The sequence below is a fragment of the Mytilus edulis genome, chromosome 2 (assembly GCF_963676685.1).
Source record: "Mytilus edulis chromosome 2, xbMytEdul2.2, whole genome shotgun sequence".
NCBI classification, from domain to species: Eukaryota; Metazoa; Mollusca; class Bivalvia; order Mytilida; family Mytilidae; genus Mytilus; species Mytilus edulis.
The window spans coordinates 33,733,061-33,760,536 of NC_092345.1; the positions used below are offsets into that span (position 1 = coordinate 33,733,061).

Consider the following 27,476-nt stretch of genomic DNA (forward strand, 5'->3'; position numbering starts at 1 on the left):
TTTGCAATTGCATTTTTTTTTGTAAAGTTTCTAATATTCTAAAATTGTCGTCCCACATCATGTTAACTTCGTAAATTTCTATGATCATAATTCAATTAATGTATTTACAATTTAAACGAGAAAACCAACTTACTTATGTAAAATAAACAATTAACAAAAAAACAAATATGTAACACATCAACAAAGACAACCGCTGGATTACAGGCTCCTGACTAGGGGCAGGCACGTACATACAGAATGATGCGGGGTAAGCGGGATCCAATTTTTCACCCTAACCTGGAACAATAATATTATAAAATGAAGCCCGTTATTAACTGTGTATGTGTCCATCATAGTTTTGTTAAAATAGCATCTTTTGTACCAAACATTATTTTGTAATGTCGGTTTTCAGAATTTTTTCACATAACGGTTGAACTTACATGCAAACTGTTTTATCATATGATTGAAATAAGATCAATGAATATATTGATGACCACTGAATAAATACGACAAATAAAAATGCTCAACTGACATTTTAGGGTTTTATTAATTGCATAGATAATTTATGTATGGAAGTTATTTGAACACGCGTTTACACTATTATTTTTATACTCACTATTCAGCATGTTCAGTTTAACATCGTTTTTATCATTTATCAGTCGGAAACCTCGTCGAAATAAAACAAAAGAATCGAAGCTCTTTGTTAGAGAAGGCGATAAATGCTTACAGTAATGTTTACTATAGTGACAAAAAATTTAAAAGTTAATGGAAACAAACAAAATTACAATTTTCTTCTCAATTACGAAGTGTTTTATTTTAAAAACACCGTTTGCATAAGTTTTCAATTTATCTAGTACATAGTTAAGCAGAACAATTAGATATCAAGTCGACGACATGGGTATCTTTCAAGTTGGATGTAGAAAATGCATAACCTCCGAATTTTTGAAAAAAATTACCACGGACGGAAAACATATCAATCTATTAGTTCAGTAATTTTAGTGTCTGCCCTTCCATTATGTGACTCAAGAAAAAATTCAAAAAAATGGGTAATAATTGTATCGAAAAGAGAAAATCGAGTTCACCTTTTTATGTTAGGGCGTGTTTGAGTTGAATAATTTGTCTTGATATCGTACAAAGCAAGAATATTTCATACATAGTTTCGCTTCAGGTTCTATCATTTTTATATTTCAAAGCTGCAGGTTGACTTTATAACATGAAAAAATCACAGTATTAAAAGATGAAATATATGGGTCAAGTGAAATACCTGTCTAATGAATCACAAAAACAGAGTAGGTATGTTCGAATAGCTATTTTTTTACTGAAAGTACTTGACGACAGTCTTTCAAGTTGGATGATGAAAATGCATATCTTAGAAAAATTATAATTTTTTGTATGTGAAAACTAGGGTTTATAGTCTTCAACCACTAAAAAAATCTAGTCTGCCCTTCAACGAAATATTTAATTAGAATTTTTTTTAAATGTTTATGAATTTTCGAAATGACTTCCGTTTCCACGATTGTGAAAATGAACTGGCGTAATGGGGAGATAATTTTGACGAAGTAGAATCCTGACTGTTATAGTTGACTTTTAACTCAAAGAACCGAAGAAATTAAGTTAACGACATAACGATATTAAATAGAGTAGCATTATGTCTCGCATTCTACGAACTTTGTCGAAGGCGATCCTAAGTACTGTGAGAGAAACACATATTTGTTTTACTCTGCTTCACCACTAGTATACATGTATATAAGATAAGGGTCATGGATTTGCTACCAGACACCCACAACAAACATTATTTGAATGGAAAACAGAAACAACGTTTTCCAAATAGATATATACGTACGACTCATATGAAAACATGTTTAGTTTTCACCTTCTGTTAAATCTCAAGTAAATTTTACGTTTATCAATTAAATTGTTTTCTATATATTGCATGTCGGATAGTTATCGAAGGTACCAGGATTATAAATAAAATCATCATAGATACCAGGACTAAATTGTGTATATACGCCAGACGCGCGTTTCGTCTTCAAAAGACTCATCAGTGACGATCGAATCCAAAAAAGTTAAAAAGACCAAATAACGTACGAAATGGAAGAGTATTGAGGACCAAATTTAGTACGCCAGACGCGCGTTTCGTCTACATAAGACTTATCAGTGACGCTCATATCAAAATATCTATAAAGCCAAACAAGTACAAAGTTGAAGAGCATTGAGATTCAAAATTCCAAAAAGTTGTGCCAAATACGGCGAAGGTAAATAAAGACAACAGTAATTTATTCCTGGGATAAGAAAATCCTTAGTTTTTCGAAAAATTCTAAGTTTTGTAAACAGGATATTTGAACTTTCGTTGTCGAATAGACGGTAACAGTTTTTTTCTCATTGTTAAAGGCCTGATGATAGCCTATACCAGCTTTCATTCACTTCATTTGAATTGTGTCATTTGTTATCATACTCAATCTCCGTATTGTTATATACAGAACTTATTCGAATTACTTTTAATTCTATTAATAAACAAAAAAAATCAGGCATTTGTCAATGTAAGAAGCAGGGTTTAGTCATATCCTTTATACATATTTTAATTATATTCATATAATGTAAATATACTATTAATCTAAGGATATTGAGATTAATTGCCATAATTATAAATAGGCTTGATATATAAGTCATAATCTGCCAACAATGTGACATTTAATAAATCAACATATTACATTGAATAAAAAAAAAACATTGTGTACACAGGTATGTATAACATTGTGTATTTTTACTGCATGCATTTTAAAACTGTTTATAATTTGCATTATAAAATACCTCAGCAATGTTAGTGTCCCATTTTAACCATATGATATAAAACTATTTAATCTGTAATTCAAGGAAAGCCCAGTCCAATGTTAATGACATCGATGTACTTTCACGTTTGATAATTGTACAACAAAAATATGTCAAACCTTTTAAAATATCAGAATGAATACGTTACTTTAATCCTTTGAAAATGACGATCGGTTTACTTTTATCAAATTATGTATTTTAAAAAAAATCTTTTTCTTTCCAATTCTTTTAAACAAAAAATTCACATTAATTACCAGTAAGTTTCTAAATACTATTTCCTGCGCATCATAAATTTCTAACTTATACAGAACAAATAAATAGGTTTAAAAACAGCTTTTATCGTTTAAAAATAATTTGGACTGAGGAGAGTCGATTGTACTAATGAATGGTTGGAATATGTTGCACCACCTCATTCATCTTTGTTTAATTGTGTTTGCATTTGTAGTTATATAAACATTTCTAGCTTATGCATTATATAAAAGTCAGACTTAAAATGTCAAATAAACTAAAATTATCAATAATCAATAAAAATAAAGACGAGGATGGACACAAAATTGAGACGTTACTGCATTGTTACGCAACGTCACTACGTTTATCAGTGACATGATGCAGAAAATTGATCCACTGCCTCCTTTTGCATATGAATAAAATGCCAAATAGCAAATAATGGTTATCTTATCTTAACAGCTCTTAAAAGACTGAACAGAAAATGTTTACGTCATTAAAAGTCTTTCAGTTAATTTCTAGTCTCATCCACTGCAGTAAATTCAGTACTGTACAAACAAAATGTTAGCAATCAATTAATTTAAAGTGTGTATTCAGACTTTTCAGTATGTGTTATTTAAATAATCCCACTAACAACATAGTGATTTGTCTGAAAAGCTACTGAAAAGTACTTAATTGACTGCAAGGGAATTATCTGAATAGAACTGAATTTACCGCAGCATATAAAACTGAAAGTGATGATAAAATAATGTATCCTTCAGACTTTTCAGTTGAGTTGAGACCAAAATGATTGTTTTATACTAAAATTCAGTTACTATTGCTGGGATATCAAGGATATGCGTTAATGATATTAAAAAAAGAGAAGACACTAATGAGACATTTAAAACTATAAACTTTAAAAAAAAAAAAAAAAAAAAATGGAAAATATTTCATTTTATAATTGAACGCTTACAATTCGACCATCACATTGATTACCTACAACGATTAACGGCTTCTCATACAAACATTTTTAACTTAATGAAATGATATAACCGAACACCAAATGTAATTATAGGTCACAAAATAATACTCTATTTTGTTTTGATGCATAACTTATCTTCATTAAGTGAGATATAAAGTATTTAAAAGACTTCTATATGAAAAGAGATGACTGCAATACCTACATTTGGAAATGAAATCAAGAACACAGAGTTTACACTAAAGGATGGAGTGGTATTTGTTAATCATGGATCGTATGGCGTTGTACCAAAACGTGTACAACAGGCACAAGATAGGTAGGACAACAAGTAAAACATATACTAGTACTTCAAATTGAATTCCTTCAGGGATTCTGTTACTGGTGAATAGAAATATGATAACACAAGATAGGCAAAAAAAAGCATAACATATAAACTAAAATATGTCGATGCATTATGATACTGGTGTATACTTATATGCATAGCATGAACTCAAACATAAAGCTTTACAACTATCGTACTCGGACACAGAATCAACCAACCAAACAACATGTCTAGAATTCTCCAACGCAACAGTGGAGGCCATGCTTATGTAAAATAAAATATATTCATTTAAAAAAATGTAACTGTTCTACATATCATGACTGATGATAATTTTCCAAATTAATAATACAAGTTGGAAACATTGAACCAATTGACACACACAACACTAAGAGGTAAACATGCAAACGTCAACATACAAGTAGGCTGGTGTCTTTACAATATATGAAAAAAGGTCAATTGGTAAATTTCTAAAACGTTTTGAATTATTATCAGGTACTTAATCAAATATCTGCCATCAACACCGGTGTATTCTAAACAAAGTGAAAATTGTCACAAAGTCATTAAAAAACAATGTAATCTAATAAATAAAGGCAACAGTAGTATACCACTGTTCGAAACTCATAAATCGATAGAGAAAAAAAATCCAGGTTACAAACTAAAACAGAGGGAAACGTATCAAATATAAGAGAACTACGACACAACAGAAACACATACTTTTACATACTTATACTAATACATTGAACTTGTAGATGGCTCAATAAATTAAGTATCACATTGATCAAAATCAAAGTTTATATGATTATTATTAAAGTTATAGCAAAGACATTGAGATATTGTTTTCTTTTTTTAAACGTACCAGAATTAATTGTGAAATGAGGGACCATCCAGACTTATGGTGGCGTCACAATCTAAGATTGAGGATAGAAGAATCTCGAAGATGTGTTGCTGAGTTCGTAAAAGCTGATGCTGAGGCTATAGTATTTCTTCAAAATGCTACTTCGGGTTAGTTTCTTTTAGCAATTATAGCATTTGAGAAACTAACATTGAGTTCAACATTCATTCCAAATTGAAAGTTAACAGTGATTTAAAGTTTTCAATTGCATGACTTAGCTTTAAAAAATTCGAAATATCATGGAGTCTGTACACATGACGAGTTGTCATGCCAACAAACCATGTCAAGTTTTTTATGTTCTGTAAAGCTTCAGAATTTTCCTGTAGGTCTTATTCTTTCATATAAACCTTCAAAATGATAGCAGTAAGCAACAACATCAACCGACACCTACAACCTATATCGGACATCTCAAATACACGTAAAAACAACAACGAATAACACATGGACCAGAACTGTATAAGATACACATAGTTTTACATTTTTGTGTAATGAACGAATATTATGACACAATTAATCTTACATAATAACATTGCATTTCTTTGAGCCAAGAGTTTCTATTATAAGTATGTAATTTTTCGATTGTTTTATTTGTTTTGGGTTAATCCTGCATTAAAAAGATACCAACAATGGTTTAATAAGCATAACATTTAAAATGGATATGGGGAATGTGTCAAAGAGACAACAACCCAACCAAAGAGTAACCTAAAGAACTGTAACAGTTACTTTAACAGATAGGTTAATTCAAATTAGAGTATAGCATAAAGTGTTTGCTTATTTTTTTTCAGACATTCTGTGTTTTATTTTATTTATTTTTCTAGATTCGATTGGATTTCTTTTTCTAACACTGGCGATGATAATTTGTCGTTTTCTTTTAATTCCATTGTTTTCAATATATCAATGTCTGTGTTTGTTGATTGGAAATGTGTATTGGTTATTATAGGCATAGACAGTGTTTTGAGATCCCTTCCATTTGAATCAGGAGATATCATTCTGTGTACAGACAACTCATATCAATCAGTAAAATATGCTTGTGAATTTATAAAAGAATATGGTAACGACAAAGGTAAAGTACTTGTAACATGGCAATTGTCAACGCTTTTCAATTAGAAAACTGCAATTCAAAATAATAATATGTAAACATTTTGCAAAATAAAATAAAAAAAATAAAACCAAATCATTGACAAGTTCACCGCATATAGATCATCAAGTTCATAAAATCAAACTCGATTAAATAAATATATAAATTTGTGAGTTTACAATATGTTTATGATTGTTAAAAAATCGTGATGATTCAATGTATTTGGCTCACCTAAGTGTGTTCTCATGATTCATACTAACATTTCAAATACATATTTGACGATAAAAATTATATATAAACATTTTCTGAATATACCACATTTCCTGTGAAAAGAGGTGAAAGATCCCAGAGGGACATTCAAACTCAAATACAAACTAACAACGCCATGGGTCCCTGGAAGATTAACAGATGAGACAGTCGTCAAATAAAGGGAAAACGACTATATCTTTAAACATTGAGAGTTAAAATTTCTTATTTTCATATTTTTGTTATAGGACGCTTTCTACAATTTTTCAAACGTTTATATATAACTCATCAAGTTTCCTAGACTATTTCACAGATATTCAAGTAAAATATTTGACATTGAAATTTCCGATCAACAGTGAAAAAGATGTCATAGACCTATACAGGGAATTCTTCAAAACCAACCAAAATGTTAAACTTGCAATTATCGGTAAGTACTGTAGTAATATAAGTATTAAATGGTAACCCTCCTGTTCTGATGAATACTATTGCAGTGTTGGAAAGATGTCGGGAGTAAATTCGGAAAGGATAGATATTTGCTTGTTAAAAACAAATAATAGCAAACATCTAAGATTGGATTGATCTGAAGAAAATGAATCCTCTGGGTTTTGTTTATAATAACTACATTTACAAACGGACAATTGAAAACAAAAAGTTTGTTTTAGATCATGTCAATAACGAAACACTGACTTCTAAGCTGATGATACTATAGGGAACTCAAATATAAAAAAATATGATGATGTGGTGTGATTGTTATTGCGGCAACTCTCCACTAGAGACCAAACTATAGGTCACCATTACGGCATTCGATAATGAACTTAATCCATACTGCACTGTAGTCCTCTCGCAGTATCGACCCAGTGCACGAAATTAATAACTTTGTGATTTTGAGTGAAATGTGAATAATGCAATGTTTTTACAAGATAATCAATTTTAGTTCTAGGAATTCTGAAAATGTAAGCCTTGTTAGTAGATAAAGCAAATTATTAGCGAAATGAAAAGCACACCGATTAGAACATTGCAGAAAAGCATGTTAATCTTGATGAATTGCTCAAATTATAAACAGAATATTTTGTAAAGATAAGTTTTATGTTTAGTGACTTTTTCAGACCATATAACAAGCCCTTCAGCCATAGTGATGCCTGTAAACAAGCTCATTCAATTGTGTAGAGATTATGGAATACTGAGTTTAATAGACGGTGCTCATGCACCAGGACAGATTCCTCTGAATTTGACACAGCTAAACCCTGATTTTTATATAGGTAAGCACAAAATAAGGAAGTAAATAATCCTTCATCTATTGGTCCATTGCAGACATTTGTGTGTATTTGTGATAAATATTGGTGCTTATTGAATCTTTATCACTAATCAAAGATTTCAGGATAATTACATAAGACACAAAAAATGGTTCAAAACATCACATATATTGGCAGTAGATCTTATCAGGAGTCGATCAATCAGTTTGCCTTTAATGTATGTGAAGGTCGTATCATTGATTATTTTTGCCGCTTACAAATAATCTTTCATCTTATAGTTCATAAAGCAAAAAGGGCAATAACTTTTACTATTACGATAACCCACCAATGATTCCACTGACGATTTCGATCATTTGACATTTTGGTCATACTTTGCTGATAATTTCTGCAGTTACCCTATCTTATAAAAAAAATAACCCTAATTTCGTGAAGACATGATTTTTTTTTATTTTATGGGCCCAACATGTACAAATGGGTGTTTCTATGTTTTATTAAAAGCTATTCTATTGTAGTCTCGGAATATTGTTGTGAATACATTATGATCGTGGACACGAAATAATGTGAATGATCGTCAGTTTTAAAACCATTTCGAAATTCATTTTGTTTAATAAACTTTTTGGTCAATCTTAAACCCATCCGAATCCAATTCAATGCATGTTGTTTATTGATATATTGATGTATTGTCATGCAATTCAAAATTTCAGGAAATCTGCATAAATGGCTGTACGCCCCTAAAGGATGTGCAATATTATACATTAAAAAAGAACATCAAGATTATATAAAACCTTTGGCAATATCCCATGGATACAAGAAAGGCATTTTAACTGACTTTTTTCACCAAGGAACACGTGACGACAGTCCGTATTGCGTTGCACCAGCAGCTATTCAGTTCTACAACGATATTGGTGGTCATGTAAGTTAGACATTGATCGGATTTTGCTTCAAAAAAGATAAAGATAAGTATGATTATGTCAACACTGGTTGATAATATCAAAGAAACTTAAAAAAAAAAAGAACAACATAGCAGAGACGGATATAGAAATCTTAAAAGGAACATCGTCAGTATTTTTTTTTATTGTTTTCTTCAGCATGCATTTACTGTATTCCGATAAGGAAAGAAGGACGCCACCTAATATGCTCAAAATAGTCTAGCCAAACTTTTATAAAACCTGATATTCAATTCTAGCCATTTGATTTTTTTTGCGTTTGTAATATTATTGTTATAAATACAAATTACATCAAGAACATCCACATACTTTCCGTATATTCGAAAAATTGAAAATTGAAAATGAAGTTGAAAACAAAACAAATGAGAAAAAGACAATTTGTTTTGACAAATCAAAATATTTAAACAAATTATTTTAAAGGACAAGATACAGGCGTATACTGATAAGCTATTGGATGAAGCAGTAAACATGTTAACTGACGCTTGGGGAACTGAGAAACTTGCAATTCCTATGTCCATGGAGGCACCATTTATGAGAATGATAAAACTTCCAAAATTAAAAGTCTTTTCTGGATTGACGACATTCGTAAGTAAGATTTTCAGTAGTTGCTGTACTTATTTTGCTACTTTTTAAATAGCTACAGTTCATAATAAATACAAAAGGAGCTCTATGATCACGCCATAATGAGTATCCAGTATTGATACTTTTTTTCGAACTTGAGCATAATGTTGCATAAAATACTGTATTTATATAGCTTCCAACATTTCCAAATACTTAGAAATGTTATTTGTGGTTGTCTACATTCATTTTAAGTTAATGTTCTGATTTTCTTTTTCAAGTATTAAAAATTATAGAGTGACCATTTCATACATTCTATTTCATAGTTACATTGTAATTATTAGAAGGATACTAACTTGGATTGCAAAGTCCAGTCGATGTCAGTGGGCACTGTATGGCTTACAGAATAAAGTTCATTTGGGAATTTTCTTAGCCTTAGTACAGAAAACTATTAAGTCATCATGAATGACATTCTACCAGGTCAGCTTGTGAACCCTAAGAAGGTTGTGTCATGATTTTAAACCATATTGGAAATATTGCAGGGGAGAAATATATCAAACCAGATGTACTGTATAGAAAGTTAGTTCTAGTTAATTCCGACAGAACGCAACGAAACGTAAGTTTGCAATTATCAATGGCAATGCATAATAACATTAACGGTACCAATTTTTCTGCACCAGATGCGCATTTCGACAATACATGTCTCTTCAGTGATGCTCGTGGCCAAAATATGTAAAATCCAAAGCTTATATAAAAGATGAAGAGCTATAATCTACAAGTTCCAAAAAGTATAGCCAAATCCGTGAAAGGAATCAGAGCTTTGCATGAGAAAGATACATTCCTTAATATATAAAAAAAAAATAATATTTTGTAACAGCAAATTTAATAACACAAAAAAATCCGTATTTTCATGCCAGTACCGGAGTACTGGCTACTAGGCTGGTGATACCCTCGGGGACTAACAGTCCACCAGCAGAGGCATCGACCCAGTGGTAGTAATAACATTAACGATACCAATTTTTCTGCACCAGATGCGCATTTCGACAATACATGTCTCTTCAGTGATGCTCGTGGCCAAAATATGTAAAATCCAAAGCTTATATTAAAGATAAAGAGCTATAATCTAAAAGTTCCAAAAAGTATAGCCAAATCCGTGAAAGGAATCAGAGCTTTGCATGAGGGAGATACATTCCTTAATTTATAAAAAAAAATAATATTTTGTAACAGCAAATTTAATGACACAAAAAAATCCGTATTTTCATGCCAGTACCGGAGTACTGGCTACTGGGCTGGTGATACCCTCGGGGACTAACAGTCCACCAGCAGAGGCATCGACCCAGTGGTAGTAATAACATTAACGGTACCAATTTTTCTGCACCAGATGCGCATTTCGACAATACATGTCTCTTCAGTGATGCTCGTGGCCAAAATATGTAAAATCCAAAGTTCACATATAGCTCAAAATTGTCAAAAACATGTTTCCATCAGTTTTTAAAGAAATGAATGCATGCGTCCGAAGCTTTTATTAACTGTCACATTAATTCAGATGAAAGATCATTAAACTGATTAAGTATTGACCATCAACTCTTTAATGTACTTGACCAAGCCACACATCGGTTGTAATCTTAAATGGAAATATTCATTTTTTTTAATGTATACATAATTCTTACTATATTTTTGTGTAGATGGGTAAAAGACATTTTTCATTAATATGTCATATTTTGTAGGATGAAGTTGAACCAGTTATCATAGACCACCTGGTAAACCATGACGTTTCAGTTCAGTATACATTTGTTGACGGAGATATATGTATTCGTATTAGTGCTAATGTATACAACTCAATCGAGGACTACCAAAAACTAGCCAATTTCATATGTAATCTGATGGAATAAGTTACCCACCAGTCACTATGTAAACTTTAAAACGTACAGTGAAATATAATAAAACAAATTTGGCTTTTTTTATTCGAATGTCATTGTGGAGTATTTAAATTATTGTTTTTCTTATTTTATTTTAATCGCTAATTTATATCATTATACAGAGTATACTTTAAAAATATGGACTTCAGTTGTGCAAAAATTAAGCATTGTTGTTTTTTTTTGTCCGCATATATAAACTATGTATGTTAAATATCATATTATGTAGTTTCAAATAAAAAGCGCCAAACATTATTTCTTATTCTTATTCTTCTGTTTTCTTCTGCATTAAATTTAGAATAGTAAATATACCCATCATAGATACCAGGAATTCAATTTTATAATTACGCCAGACACGCGTTTCGTCTATAAAAGACTCATCAGTGACGCTCGAATCAAATAATGTTAAAAGGTCAACATGGTCAAATAAAGTACGAAGTTGAAGAATATTGATAAACGCAACAGAAGTTGTTAAATAAACACTGTTCAAAGGACATAAATCAATTGAGAAAAAATAAATCCGAGTTGCAAACTAAAACAGAGGGAAACACTTCAACTATAAGAGGAAAACAACGGAACAACAGAAACACGGAAGCGCAACAAAAACAAACGTCTATACAACATACATAGACACAAATTTATTTGATAACAATTTGAATTGCCATATTCCTGAGTTGGTACAGGACGTATTAAGAATAATGGTGAGTTAAAACTATGGGGTGTGCAGTTTAGTCTAGACACTGGTTGTGATTTGAATACATGCCTCGGACGACCTCTGGCTACCCATAGTTACCTTTGGGTACCTATGACTAAATACTATTATATTTAGTATAATAGTATTTAGTCCCTTATAAAAAAAATTGTGTCTAATCTAGAAATTGGTATATGATATTCAATAGTTTGCCCTTGTTACAAAGTAATAAAAGTTCTTTGTCCTTTTTATGTTTTGTTTCTGCAAATAGATATATGAGCTGCTTTGTTTATGAATGTTTCATTTGGCATAAATATCTAGTATGCATATGGGTAGCTTCGTAAACTGAGATTTCGGAAACAAAAAGAGCAATGTTACCCTAGAACTCAGTTTTGAAGTTTTTAAATTTGATCATTCAGACATGTCCTAAACTAAAGGTGGTACCTTACCATGTAACACAACCGGGAGATAACTCTGAAAAATCAGCTAAACGTTTTAAAATCACGTTGTATTGTTAAGGAAATATCAAGCTGCTAAATGATCAAAATTAGTTTTTGTCAAACTGCTGTATTACCAATGAAATTTTTCTGATAAAGTGGTGGGTTCAAATTTTTTGGAAATTTTCATATTTTTGTCAATGGGTCAAAGTAAACATGTTGTCAAAATTTTATGAAAATTAAACAGCCAAATTAATATTAGTCAAGGTGTTGGGTACCACATTAAGGTGGTTTATAATCAAACTGAACAGAATCACATTTTACAAAAGATAGTACTAACATACATATATTTGGTATCCCCTGGTATACCAGCACTATCTCTGATTTCAAGACCAATATGGTACCGTAAAATATGATGACAAATGATAGCATAATGGTTGGACTGTGATACCGAAATAAACCAGATTTGGCTATTGTGTGCTTTATTCATGAAAAGGTACTTACGTATTCTTTTATTCAAAACTATTCAAAGATGGAAAAATACAAATCACACAGATATGTTAATAAGTGTGTTGTATTAATGTTTAGGGGACGACCAATTTGATATTCGGGGGGGGGCGGGTGGGGGGGGGGGGGGGGGGGGGGGGGCTGGAGGATTTTGAAAATAAATAACTCAGCCTTGATAATCACAAAAATAAATGGTTTGCTCTTTGGTAGTTTGAAATGAAAATAAATAACTCAGCAGGTCTAATTGAAAGTATGAGATGGCACCAGATTCTTCATAAATTCATTTTTTTCCCCAAAAATAATCCGGAAACACTTCCAAATTTTTTTTAATAATAAAAGTATAAATATTATTATCAGGAAAACTTACCTCACTTTTATTTCAACAGGGACATAGCTACATTGAGGCAAATGCCTCATATAGGAAATTTAAAAACCAAACACCTGTCTCCATATCACATTGTGTTCTCGGCGAATGCCTTGCAAGAAGCAAGTTCTGTTTTCCCTCAGACGTAGTCCTGATTTTTCGGGATCAATGTTTCTTATTTATATGTCATTGGTTTATGTATTGCCCTAATGTATTCTGTTAGTGGTGTATTCATTTGTAATCTAGTAATGTTGTTATGAACATGATCAGGAGTTTAAAAAAAACAGTAGCCACAGAGTTAACTATGTTAATTCCATTTTTGCTTTATCATGCACATCGGGTTTTTGATGTTGTCTATAGAAACTTAAGTTTTGCACTGAATTTATACATTTTGCATTGAGACCAAAAAATTATTAAAACAAAACTTGCATTTTCAGATTAAGAAAGGGTCTTCAGAACACCCAGAAAGCATGATTTTGCATCATTTGTTCTATAGCTTCTAGGGCCTTCAGTGGGTCCAAAAACCCTAAAAAAATTGCTTCGCTCCGCTCGGCGAAATATGTTTGCCAATACTTTTAAAAGAGGTTAGTTACGATTCAACTGTAATACTATGTATGTGTGCAATACATGTATATGCAGTTGGAAATATGGAAATATAAATGTTTTCGAATATCATAAATATAATGAATAATCAGTCCCTTGCTGTAATGAAAATGAAATGAAAAATCTTGCTTCGATCAATAGTGCAGAAAATGAATAATCTGTCCTCTTAGTTTACAAAAATAAATAACCGATAAAAAACAAAGCTTGTTGTTCGGTGTGAGCTAAGGCTCCGTGTTGAAGGCCGTACTTTAACCTATAATGGTTTACTTTTTAAATTGTTATTTGTATGGAGAGTTGTCTCATTGGCACTCACACCACATCTTCCTATATCTAAATCCTCCTGCCCCCCCCCCCCCCCCCCCCCCCCAGAATATCAAATGGTCGTCCCCTTACAGTATAACATATTTAAATTTTTAAGGAAAAATAGACCTTCTAATATCCAATCAACATTTTGAAGGCAATTTCAAAACATTATCAACAATTATACCTTTTTGAATTATGAGATTATAGTATTAATTGTATAATCACGACTTGCAATTATTTTACTACATCGAATATGAGTAACATATGCATTTGTTGTATTTAAAAAAATCATCAGATTGAATATACTTTTACACGTGCTTTCCATACTATTTATAAAGCGATTAAAATTTTGCAACATATATTTAGTAAAATTAAGTGTTAACAATTCTTATCTTGTTTTCACTCAACCGTAATACATCTCCTAGCTTATTGTATTATTGTTATCAAGCAGGATTGATAGAGCCAAGACTTAGAGGTAAATAATACATGTAACTATGTAGTTCAACAACTCAAATATTCATTACATACAATAACGTTTTGTTCACACTCGGGATATATTAAATACACGTATGTTTAAATGAGAGCTTAGGAATGGTATTTATAAACCACTGAAAAAGTCGATGACCATTGTAGACGTGCTACACATAATCTGAGACTACTATAATGTGTTATAGTAGTCTCAGACATAATTTATTTAAAGAAACGTTGATCTATTTTAAGATATGAAAACACTTTCGGTTATTATTAATATTGTTGTGGTACTTTATCATTTTATTTTTAATGTTGTTCATGCATTAATTCAAGTACCGATAACTTCTACAATCATATTGTATTTATTATGTACATTATGGAATACACATAAAGTAGTAAAGATTGAAAGTACACATGAAATACGTCACAAATGGAACACCGAACTGTTATAATAAAAATGCCGTTAATGCAAAGGTCGATCGCAAACAAAGGTAAAAATGGAACATGTATACATTTGAAATTTGACTTATAATTATAAATTGACAGTCAATATTTATATCAGTCTTTTTTACTAATATTAAAAGGGGCATTATAACTGTCAAATTCATGTTCACCGATTTGACTCAAATGTTCATATTCGACTTATAAATCATACTAAAACATTGTGGTCTAGCGGGACGGCTGCAGTGCAGGCGATTTGGTGTCACGATATCACAGTAGCATGGGTTCGAATCCCGGCGAGGGAAGAACCAAAAATTTGCGAAAGCAAATTTACAGATCTAACATTGTTGGGTTGATGTTTAGACGAGTTGTATATACATTATGTACACAGCCATGTATCACCATCATTGATGGCGATCCGATGGATACATCTGTTGTAGAGTTGTCACTGACTCAGACGTACTTATAAATATAATTATTTTCTGTGACTGTATATTACATTAATTTGTAGGATCCTTTACTATAGATAATTTAGCTGATCTGTATCAATAACATCTCCATACCTTATATATCATGTACTAGTAGTATTACGACGCTAGATTAAAACTGACGAGGAAAGGTAACACCCGGCCACCGAAAGCTTTATTATTGCGAAGCCAAGGTGGTCGTGTGGTCTAGCGCACCGGATACAGTAGAGGCGATTTGGTGTCATGATATCTCAGTAGCATGGGTTCGAATCCCGGCGAGGGAAGAACAAAATATTTGCGAAAAGCAAATTTACAGATCTAATATTGTTCGATTGATGTTTATATATATATATATATATTTGTTTTACATGCACACGTGTAAAAATTGCGGTTTTTATCCAACGCAATCATAGGTTTGAACGTAGTTTTCAATTTAGACTCGTTTATATTTTTTCGTTTGGACTTGTATCATATTTTCCCTCCGGTTATATGATCCGTTCATCCTATATTGACCCTTAAAATTCAAGAGTCTAAGATGAGGGTACTTTTCTAAAAATGAGGATACTTTTTATATGGCCTTCCAAGTACCGTTTCGATCCCTAACATCACTGAAGAGACATTTATTGTCGAAATCCGGATCTGGTGTACTAAAAAAAATGTTGACACCGTATGTTTGTGGCATAACATCGTGGCCACAAGTTTTTTTCTGTTTAGTATTAAATTTATATTAAGATCCATTTTGTAACATCTTGTGATCAATTTTATTTGGCAATCGCAAATGGCAGTCAGTAGGGTTAAAGAACATCAGTTGTTCGACCTGTTAGTCAAATGCGTTTTGTTTAAATATACTTTTTCACTCTTTTGGTCTTTTGGAAAATGTTGTTTGTGCTGTTTTTAGACCCTTCTACAACGAAATTTGTTTTACATGCACACGTATAAAAATTGCGGTTTTTATCCAACGCAATCATAGGTTTGAACGTAGTTTTCAATTTAGACTCGTATATATATATATATATATATATATATATATATATATACAACTCGTCTAAACATCAACCCAACAATGTTAGATCTGTAAATTTGCTTTCGCAAATTTTTGGTTCTTCCCTCGCCGGGATTCGAACCCATGCTACTGTGATATCGTGACACCAAATCGCCTGCACTGCAGCCGTCCCGCTAGACCACACGACCACATGGGCTCTCAAAAAAAGAGCTTTCGCTGGCCGTGTGTTACCTTTCCTCGTCAGTTTTAATCTAGCGGCGTACTACAGTACATGATATATAAGGCATGAAGATGTTATTGTTACAGATCAGCTAAATTATCTATAGTAAAGGATCCTACAAATTAATGTAATATACAGTCACAGAAAATAATTATATTTATAAGTACGTCTGAGTCAGTGACAACTCTACAACAGATGTATCCATCGGATCGCCATCAATGATGGTGATACATGGCTGTGTACATAATGTATATACAACTCGTCTAAACATCAACCCAACAATGTTAGATCTGTAAATTTGCTTTCGCAAATTTTTGGTTCTTCCCTCGCCGGGATTCGAACCCATGCTACTGTGATATCGTGACACCAAATCGCCTGCACTGCAGCCGTCCCGCTAGACCACACGACCACCTGGGCTCTCAAAAAAGAGCTTTCGCTGGCCGTGTGTTACCTTTCCTCGTCAGTTTTAATCTAGCGGCGTACTACAGTACATGATATATAAGGCATGAAGATGTTATTGTTACAGATCAGCTAAATTATCTATAGTACTGTAAAGGATCCTACAAATTAATGTAATATACAGTCACAGAAAATAATTATATTTATAAGTACGTCTGAGTCAGTGACAGCTCTACAACAGATGTATCCATCGGATCGCCAGCAATGATGGTGATACATGGCTGTGTACATAATGTATATACAACTCGTCTAAACATCAACCCAACAATGTTAGATCTGTAAATTTGCTTTCGCAAATTTTTGGTTCTTCCCTCGCCGGGATTCGAACCCATGCTACTGTGATATCGTGACACCAAATCGCCTGCACTGTAGCCGTCCCGCTAGACCACACGACCACCTGGGCTCTCAAAAAAAGAGCTTTCGCTGGCCGTGTGTTACCTTTCCTCGTCAGTTTTAATCTAGCGGCGTACTACAGTACATGATATATAAGGCATGAAGATGTTATTGTTACAGATCAGCTAAATTATCTATAGTAAAGGATCCTACAAATTAATGTAATATACAGTCACAGAAAATAATTATATTTATAAGTACGTTTGAGTCAGTGACAACTCTACAACAGATGTATCCATCGGATCGCCATCAATGATGGTGATACATGGCTGTGTACATAATGTATATACAACTCGTCTAAACATCAACCCAACAATGTTAGATCTGTAAATTTGCTTTCGCTGATATATATATATATATTAAGATCAATTTTGTTACATCTTGTGAATAATTTTATTTGGAAATCGCCAACGGCAGGCAGCAGGGTTAAAGGACATCAGTTGTTTGACCTATTAGTCAAATGCGATTTGTTCAAATACATTTTTTCACTTTTTTGGTCTTTTGGAAAATGTTGTCTTAGACTCTTCTACAACGAAGTTTGTTTTACATGCACACGTATAAAAATTGCGGGTTTTATCCAACGCAATCATAGGTTTGAACGTAGTTTTCAATTTAGACTTGTTTATATATATATATATATATAGATATATATATCTAAATAAAAAATGTTTAAAATAAACTCGAAACTATGTATCAGCACTTCGTTTGTATAAAGTAAAATCACAAAAATACTGAACTTAGAGGAAGATCAATTGGGAAAGTCCATAATCACATGGCAAAATCAAATAACAAAACGCATCAAAAACGAATGGACAAGAACTGTCATATTCCTGACTTGGTACAGGCATTTTCAAATGTAGAAAATGGTGGATTAAACCTGGTTCTATAGCGCTAACCCTCTCACTTTTGTAATGACAGTCTCATCAATTTCCGATATTTTTATCTTAGTCTAGACGGAATCTTTAAAACATCGACGTGAGCTTCCGAATGAATTTCGACGGTTATATGATCTTAATATATAGCCTTTTGTAATTATAAACAAAGATATAAATTATAGATAGCGAACTCGTGCAAGAATCAGTTTTTGTGGATCGAATCGGTCAATCAAAAGGCTTACCCTTGTTTTAGTTTCAATGTTGACATTATTTCCCTTTTACTGGCCGATTATGCCTAGTTCATTCGTAATCCATCTGCAGCTAAAAGTTTCAATAGAAGTTCACATGAATACGGATTTAATGAGGTCGAATTATTGACTTATGATTGAATACTTCATGAGCAATGTTTCTTTGCTGATTTTGATAAAACAGAACCACACTGAGTGTTAAAGAGAAATTTTACCTCACTATTTCCCTTTCATTAAAAAGGTTGAACCAAAAAATTCATATTCTATTATTTTCTATACCTTGTAGCTATAGTGCCCCTTTAAAATCATAAAATGAATACATATGTATTTTATCTCTACTAATTTATGATAAACACAAAATTAATTCTGCCTTAGTTTCTTATTAAACGGATTTTCTTTTAGGGTGGAAGCTGGAAATGGTGGGGATCCCTGATGGTTCGCAGGTCAATAATTTTTCGATAGTTAATAATCTATCAATTCTTAAAAAATAAGAAGACAAGTAAGCTTTATATAGAAATCTCAATTTATCTATTAAAGTCTTTGCATTTTAGATTAGAATGGGAGATATGCCTGCCTTTGGTAAGGAAATGCGCGAAAAAGAATTTGACCTGAAAGATGGCGTCACATTCATTAACCACGGATCATTTGGTGTTGTTCCATTGCGAGTACAAGAAGCACAAAACAGGTACGAACCAAGTGATGGGTAAATAAAAAAAAACGTCTGTCATGGTGCTGTCATCATTATAAAATCATGGTAGATAGTATAGGCAGTTCGAACAAGAAAGATATGGTTAGATTAACGTTTTGTATTGCGAACATGTTTGACCCCGTCGTTTTCTTTATTATGTGCCTGTATTTTAGTGGCTGTAGTTGGTGCACGATTTTTATATTTGTTTTTCGTAACTAGTATTTTTTGTTCTTTGTCAATTGAACTCTGGTGGACAATTTTGTTTTGTTGAACATTTGTCATTTTGGGGCCTTTTAAAGCTGATCGTTCGGCTTTTTTTCATTGTCGAAGGCCGTACGGTGACCTATAGCTGTTATTGTTGCGACATTTTGTCTCTTGTGAAGAGTTGTCTCATTATCCTGGTATCTATAATGAGTTTATTTGCAATCATACCACATCGTCTTATTTTAATATGTCACATCTTGAACTATTGTAATGTTCTATCAAAACCTAGTACTAGTATTACCATATTACAAAAAGTTCATAGCACATACATGCTTAGATGCAAGTGAACACGAAACAACATAACATAGTGTACATGAATGTATATTGCATGAGTGTGTCTCTATAACTTATAATAAATGCAATTGAGCAAAGCGGGTAGGTTTTTTTTTTGGTTCCTTCCTATAAATACGTAACTGTGTTCTTTGTTTGCTCGTCAGAAACCTTCGCCCAAAACAAAAAGTAAAATAACAAAAACAAAAACAAATGTCTTTCCAAGTAACATTGAATATGATAACGTAATTCAAACGTGGTTTCCTTGCAGATAAAACAAGGTAGGGTTGTTATATTACTAATCCATCCGGTGTATATAGATCGTTACCTGGTACAGTCACCGAACAAAGTATTAAAATAAATAGACGAATCAAAGTTTGACATGTGGAGAGCAATTCTATTATATATATCAAAGAGCAAAATTTAAAAATGGCAAAATTAATTGTAGTTTACTTACATCGGTTTTGAACAATTATACCTGTTATGACAGGTCTGTAAACATACGTGTCTCATCATCAATGAACCCAGTTGTGTTTTAAAGAAAACAAAATAAAAGGAGAACGAATTACTCATGTTACTTACGGAATGGTTAATGATACATACTTTTTTTAATTAATTTTGTTGAAATTGTTTTTAAGGGTTCTGCATGAAATAAACAGCTTTCCTGATCTATGGTTTCGAATTAACAGACGAGTAAAACAGAACGAATCTCTACGATTAATTGCTGAGTTTGTAAATACTGAAGCAGACGACCTGGTTTTCGTTCAAAATGCTACAACAGGTCTGTAAAAGGTTAATGCTAGCGAAACTTATCATTTTATCACATACAAATGTAGTATCATTCAAGCTGTGTCGTTCATGGTAAAATCGTAAATTATAATATTCAAAAATTGGATTATTTTTTCTGGATACTTATATTACACAATGCTTAATTAACGTATGCTCTCCTATTGTCATTTTTGTTTAATTGGAGTAACTATTTATAGTACAGTAAAAATCTTACTTGCCCTGAATTTCCATAAAAAAGCTTGTTATACAAGTAAAATCAGTTTTAAATAAGAAAAATGTCTTGTGAGTAATTGTTTCAAAGATGTATTGTGCTGGTCTCACTCTTTATTCATATGAGTTGAAAATTAACTGACTACAGAGGACTGAATTTTAAAAGATTATAGTTTGCTTCAGATATTTGACAAATTGACTAATTGACTTGCTAAATTTTAAGATAAGTTAAATTCGAATGGCTGTATTTACAAAACTATATTTCAGGTGTTAACACAATACTGAAGTCATTAAAATTTGACAAAGGAGACGCAATTATATGTACTGACAATACCTATGCAGCTATCAAAAATACATGTAATGCAACTTCAGAACTACCTGGTGCTAAAGGTAATAATGTATAGATATCGATAGCTTCTATTATCTTACCACCTAAACATTTCTAGGAATATGATTGGTAAAAAGCAACCGCGTGGAGACTGTGTATATTCCATATTAGATTTGTAGGGTTCCTTATAAGGTTTGTTTGAATAACAAATATTTGTAAACTGTAGTGTCGTGCAGACGCGATGCCTAGTTACCAGCAGACAGTACCTGTAAGTCAGTATGAATTAGTTTAATAATGATGGTGGATATACGTCAAAAACCAACCCCACAACACAACAAACCATATATCGATGTCAAAATATTGATTTCAACAATACACAAGCGCCCGAGCTGAGGCAAACAAATATGTCAAAACATTAAATCACAGGACTAAAGACATTCTATTCCATCCAAGTCGATCAAAGTGATTGGTCAAATTTTTTTGGACGGTTGTTACTATTAAAAAAACATCCATAACATTGTAAAAGAAAACGTTGATAGTGACAACAGGTCTCCTCACTCATACATATACACACACGAATACTTTGCAGCATTACATCACATTAATAGTAATATTTCTGTAAATAAATGTCATACTCTTTGACTTCAATACGATAATACTGGTATCATATTCAGGCAAACCAACTCATTCAAAAATATTAGTTGTTAAAATGTGGTATTTTATCATTCGTTTTCGTAATTTCACTTTTTCAGATTTACGCGTAGAATACATAGACTTAAAATTTCCGATTGGGCATGAAGATGAAGTTGTAGAAATGTTTCGGGAATATTTCAAGAATAACCCTAAAGTTAAATTAGCAGTTATAGGTATGTCTTTATCGTTTATTCAAACGAATGTAGATAAAATCATTTTGCAATTTCATTATTGTAAAACTATCCGGATACAAATATTGAATAAAAGAAACGAACACAACAAATAAAAGTAAAATACAAAAATGCTGTACTCCGAGGAAAATTCAAGATGGAAAGTCTGTAATGAAAAGGCAAAATCAAACATATGTCAAAAGCTCAAATACATCAAACGAACTTATAACAACTGTCATATTCCGGACCTGGTACAGACATTTTCTTATGTAGAAAATGGTGGATTAAACCAAGTTTTATAGCTAGCTAAACCTCTCGCTTGTATAATATACAGAAACGAACGCCACTTACGTAGAATGAGACTTCACATCGTTACTTTCGAAGAAGAAATTTTGAATTTTGTCATTAGTAAGCTGATATATAATCGTATGGCCTTCAACAATGGAGAAAACCATACCGTTTAGTCAGCTATAAGCGCCCGCTTGTTATATGCGAAACAATTATTATAGGAAAACTACCGGCCATATGTTTTACAATACAATTTACAAAAAAACAAATATGACAGACATTGAATCACGTCAATAATCGAATAACAGGCTTCTGACTTTGGACAGGCACATAAATATTGTTAAGCATGTTTGTGAACATTCTACCCCGCTAACTTGGGAAGTGGTGTAACAACATTACATAAGAACAAATTGTTAAAATCAGTTGCAAACGGATTAACTCAATAAACTTGATACGAAGCACAAATAACCATGGAACCTACGCTAAAACAATGAACACACATAACCTTGTAAAAGTACTAGGAGTTATTTAAGGCTAGTTCAAACCCAATTACAACTAATACAAATTGCATGTTATTGTTATCCCAGACCAGTTCACATCCAACATAAAGTTTTACATAAACGATTACAGACCAAATAAGGCATATTTTGGTATTCTCTTACTTTTAAAGAAAGAGGTATAAGAAAAATTCAGATAAGATTTCATATTAGAGAAACTTAGCAATTTGATGCAAAGCGTCAATTTATTTTAGCTTTGTACATGTAAGACAGACAGAAAAATATTGATTTCTGACATATTAAAAATGTCATTGTAGATCACATAACAAGTCCATCCGCCATAAGAATGCCGATTGAAAAGTTAATACCACTTTGTAAAGAGTTTGGAGTATTGTCATTAATAGATGGTGCACATGCACCTGGACAGATTCCTCTCAATCTGAAAGAGTTGGATGCCGATTTTTATACAGGTACTTTAACAGGAAAAGTGTTTGAAAACTAAGAAAAAACTTAATCATGTTAATAGCATACAAAAATATACACATGTAATTACAAATGTTAAAAATTTTTTGAAATTAATTATATACAGATCAAGTATCTGAAAACAACCACAAAATAAGCTATGGTTATCTTTTAGGCAACCCAATGGTCAATACAATTTTTGAAGTATTTGTTTAAGGACTATGAACTGCAAATGATGAAAAACCAATGACTCTTGTATTCCCGTCCGGCGATAACGAAATTACAAAAAAAAAACGAAAGATACACAGATTTGTAAAATGCTTAGTACAGAAATCGCAAAACAGTCAAAATACAAGGAACATGAATGTCAAACATACTAGGTAATCATCTAAAGAAATTACCACGTTTAAAAAAGAATCAAATTCAGAGGGTATCTTTAAAGTTATGAAGGACAATACGATGGAGGAGAACTTTTAAAACTGTAAACGAAAAAGTAGATTTGGAATAAAAATTTAAAAAGTCCGTCGGGTCTTGCAATTGTTGGCCCTCTCATGCCAGATTTTTATGAATTTATATCATAGATATATATCGGCATCTTTTTGTTTAATGACTTGATCATGTTGATTATGTGTTATTTATTTTCAAAGCCCTTAGGACTGTTTTATTTCAGGTAATTTTCATAAATGGTTGTACACACCACGTGGATGTGCAATACTTTACGTTAAGAGAACGCACCAGGATTGGGTGAGACCTCTTGTGACATCACATGGTCATAAAACAACATTCCAGAATGACTTTTTTGAACAGGGAACGCGAGACGACAGTCCATATTGTGTTGTACCGGACGCTTTGAAATTCTACCAAGATATTGGCGGATATGTAAGTAGTCAGAATTCTTCAAGATAAAAGCCAAAACCAACAAGGTCACTCGTGGTTAAAAATGAGGAGTATACATTTTAAAATTAAACGGTTATTTCAACATTATCGACCTGAATGAATAATAAATAATACATTTTCATTTCACTATATCAAGTACAGTCTATATTTAACTACATGCGTCAATGAAAGGTCCACCCAGTATGTGTTCAAAGCGCTGAGTAACTTTTGATAAAATGAGTTAAATAAGATCTAAGAAAAGTGTGTGAAAAAATTAATATTGATTGAATTATATTCTAAAAGTCTGAATACATCATGACTTTCCAAAATAAAAACGTCTTTAAGTTGTTGACTCGTTTGCGATGTTACAATACCATATAGGAAAATAGATAAAGACCGCTTATGACAAGGATTTGTATAGCAAGTTTTTAATGTACACAAATCCTTCTTATGACAACAAAAAATAATTCCGATATTTTTTTCTTCCTTGGTCCTTGAAATGTGCATTTACTGCAAAGACGATGTTACAATTAGCTTTGAATTAAACAAACACAAATAATAAATTTAATTAAAAAACAATTATTATGTTCAAGCAATATATGCCTGTCATGTCTAACACTAAGAACAAGAAATTACTCAACATTATCTGCTTGAATCTATTTATCAGTAGAATTTTACATTGCAAAGGCAAATTAACTCAGGATAGATAACTGGATTAAATTTTGTATTAACGCAGGCGCGCATTTCGTCTACAAAAGACTCACCAGTGACGCTCGAATCAAAAAAGTTCAAAAAGGCCAAACAAAGTACGAAGCAAAATTATTCATACATTGAATATTGTATTGGATCTTGAATTCTCATCATCATACTGCATTTTTCTGTATTTAATATATTCTGTCCGATCTATATTCCAAATTCTTCATTTCATTCTAGCTAATATGATTTTTCCAACATCATAAGGCAGCCAATGAGAACAGATATATGTCATGAAATAATTTTAAGATGGCGCGAAAATCGTATAAACTAATGGCTTCACATTACGATGCGAAGCATTTCAGTATTCTACCGTTTTTATCAAGTATTTCGACACAATTAGATATGTTAAAACTAAGCAACGCTTAAATGACCATCTTGCATGCATATATTTCTTGACGATTGAGTTATTGTCTTGCAGGAAAAACTTAACGGCTATGTAGATGACCTTTTGAACAAAGCCACCAACATGTTAACATCCTCATGGAAGACAGAAAAACTGCAAATTCCAAAATCAATGGAAGCACCATTTATGCGAATGGTTCGTCTACCAAAACTGGAAGGACTTTCATCAGGCGTAAGTAGTCTGTTTGATATTGTTCATGTACATTATACTTGAAATATTGCCTATTGAATCTCTTCGTTTTAACGGAATAATGACATACACTAAAGGGGGTTCAAAAGGAAATATTGCCGTAATAATTATCGTATTCATCTTTGAATGCAGATGATCGGTTATCTTTTGTTTTAAAATTTTCCTAACTGACGAAGATTGGACTTTATTGTGTCATGGCAAATGTTTGTTTATATATCTGTTTGTTTTTGTAGATAATAACACAACGTTGACTGATGTACACCTATTTTTGACATTTTTACCTATTATGTCTGTTTGTTTTCTTCACACATACGACTGTCATACAAGTGAGAGTTTACCTAGCTATAGAACTTGGTTAAATCCGACATAAGAAAATGCCTGTACTTAGTCAGGAATATGACAGTTTTCCATTCGTTTGATGTGTTTAAGCGTTTTATTTTGCAATTTGATTATGAACTTTCCTTTATGAATTTTCCTCGGTGATTTCTATTTATCCAAATTATTGTACGAAACTTTTGTAGGCTGAGTGTGAAACCCGCATTAAGGACAACATACTGAGACATAACATAGTTTGTCAAATATCATCAGTAAATGGAATCGCCTATTGTCGTTTGAGTGCCAACATTTATAATACAGAGGAGGACTATGAATTATTGTGCGAATTTATTCGAAGCAAAAGTTAGGTAAAGCATACTACTTGTACTAGTACTCGTCATGAATAAATGAAATAACACACTGTAGAAAAAGCCTTATCTCATGGATATAAGAAGATGTGGCATGAGCGCCAATAAGACAACTCTCCATCCAAGTCACAATTTGTAAAAGTAAAACAAAAAAGGTCAAAGTACGGCCATCATCATGTAGCCTTGACTCACACAGAACAGCAAGCTATAAAGTGCCCCAACATGACTAGTGTAAAAACTAAAATAACAAAAGTACCGAACCCCGGGTAAAATTCCAAATGGAAAGTCCGTAATCACATGGCAAAATCAAAAACTCAAACACATCAAACAAACGAATGGATAACAATTGTCATATTCCTGACTTGGTACAGGCATTTCTAATGTAGAAAATGGTGGATTAAACCTGGTTTTACCTGGTAAAACACTCAAACATTATTAGATTATTTGATAATCTAGGACTTTTTTTTGAATATTTGATTATCAAGTTTAAAAAAAATAATTAATCATTCTGTGATTATATCAAAAAAAAAGAATTTGTGATAATAAGATTCCTTGGACACCCCCAGTAAGTACATATGTGTAATATGATGTTCATTATGTTTTACAGTCGGACAGCAATCAGTACATAGTGGATACCATGTTGAATTACCAAATTGTTGTGGCTATAGTGTTCGTAGACGGTGACTTCTATTGCCGACTAAGTGCCAATATCTACAACACCGAAGTTGATTATCAAACGTTGTGCCATGCCATATAATAGAATGTCAATTTGAATAAAGGAATATAATCAAACGTCCGGAGCTCTGATTAACTTTCTTTAATTTATATGTGTGTCCTATGAACTAGAAATGTTTCTTTTTGTAGAATTTGGTCTATTGTAATTTTGTAACTATTGTTACGCCATGTTTCTGCAGCACTATGACCTTACTATCGTAAGGCCACTAAAATTTTCTAAAAAATCCTATGCTCTAACTATCGTTACGTAACTTTTCTGCAGACCCATTTTCTAACTATCGATAGGCCATTTTTTGTAATATTTCCTTGTGAGTGATATTCACTATATCAGGAAAAGTAATAATTCTTGAGTGCCAACTTGTATACGGTCGTTCCAACTCTCCATACGACACTGCCATATCAACATATTGTATAGGGAAAAAAGGTATGAGTCAGATATCATCATTTATGTTACTTCGTGTTGTTTTAACCTTTTTATATATATTGATAA

The 27,476-nt window shown here is 32.2% G+C and overlaps 1 protein-coding gene across 1 annotated transcript; it reads left to right on the forward strand.

Annotated features, from left to right (window-relative positions):
- Window positions 1-4,179: 4,179 nt before the first annotated feature.
- LOC139510824 (uncharacterized) lies at window positions 4,180-26,997 on the forward strand. Its single transcript, XM_071297359.1, has 18 exons — window positions 4,180-4,307; window positions 5,125-5,315; window positions 6,146-6,268; window positions 6,843-6,956; window positions 7,636-7,788; window positions 8,487-8,695; window positions 9,150-9,314; window positions 11,015-11,176; window positions 14,569-14,583; window positions 19,237-19,370; window positions 20,546-20,688; window positions 21,174-21,296; window positions 21,987-22,100; window positions 23,200-23,352; window positions 24,015-24,223; window positions 25,395-25,550; window positions 26,090-26,251; window positions 26,859-26,997. Exons 1-17 carry the CDS (start codon window positions 4,180-4,182, stop codon window positions 26,249-26,251), a joined length of 2,454 nt encoding a protein of 817 aa, XP_071153460.1. The 3' UTR covers window positions 26,859-26,997.
- The last annotated feature ends 479 nt before the right edge of the window (window positions 26,998-27,476 follow it).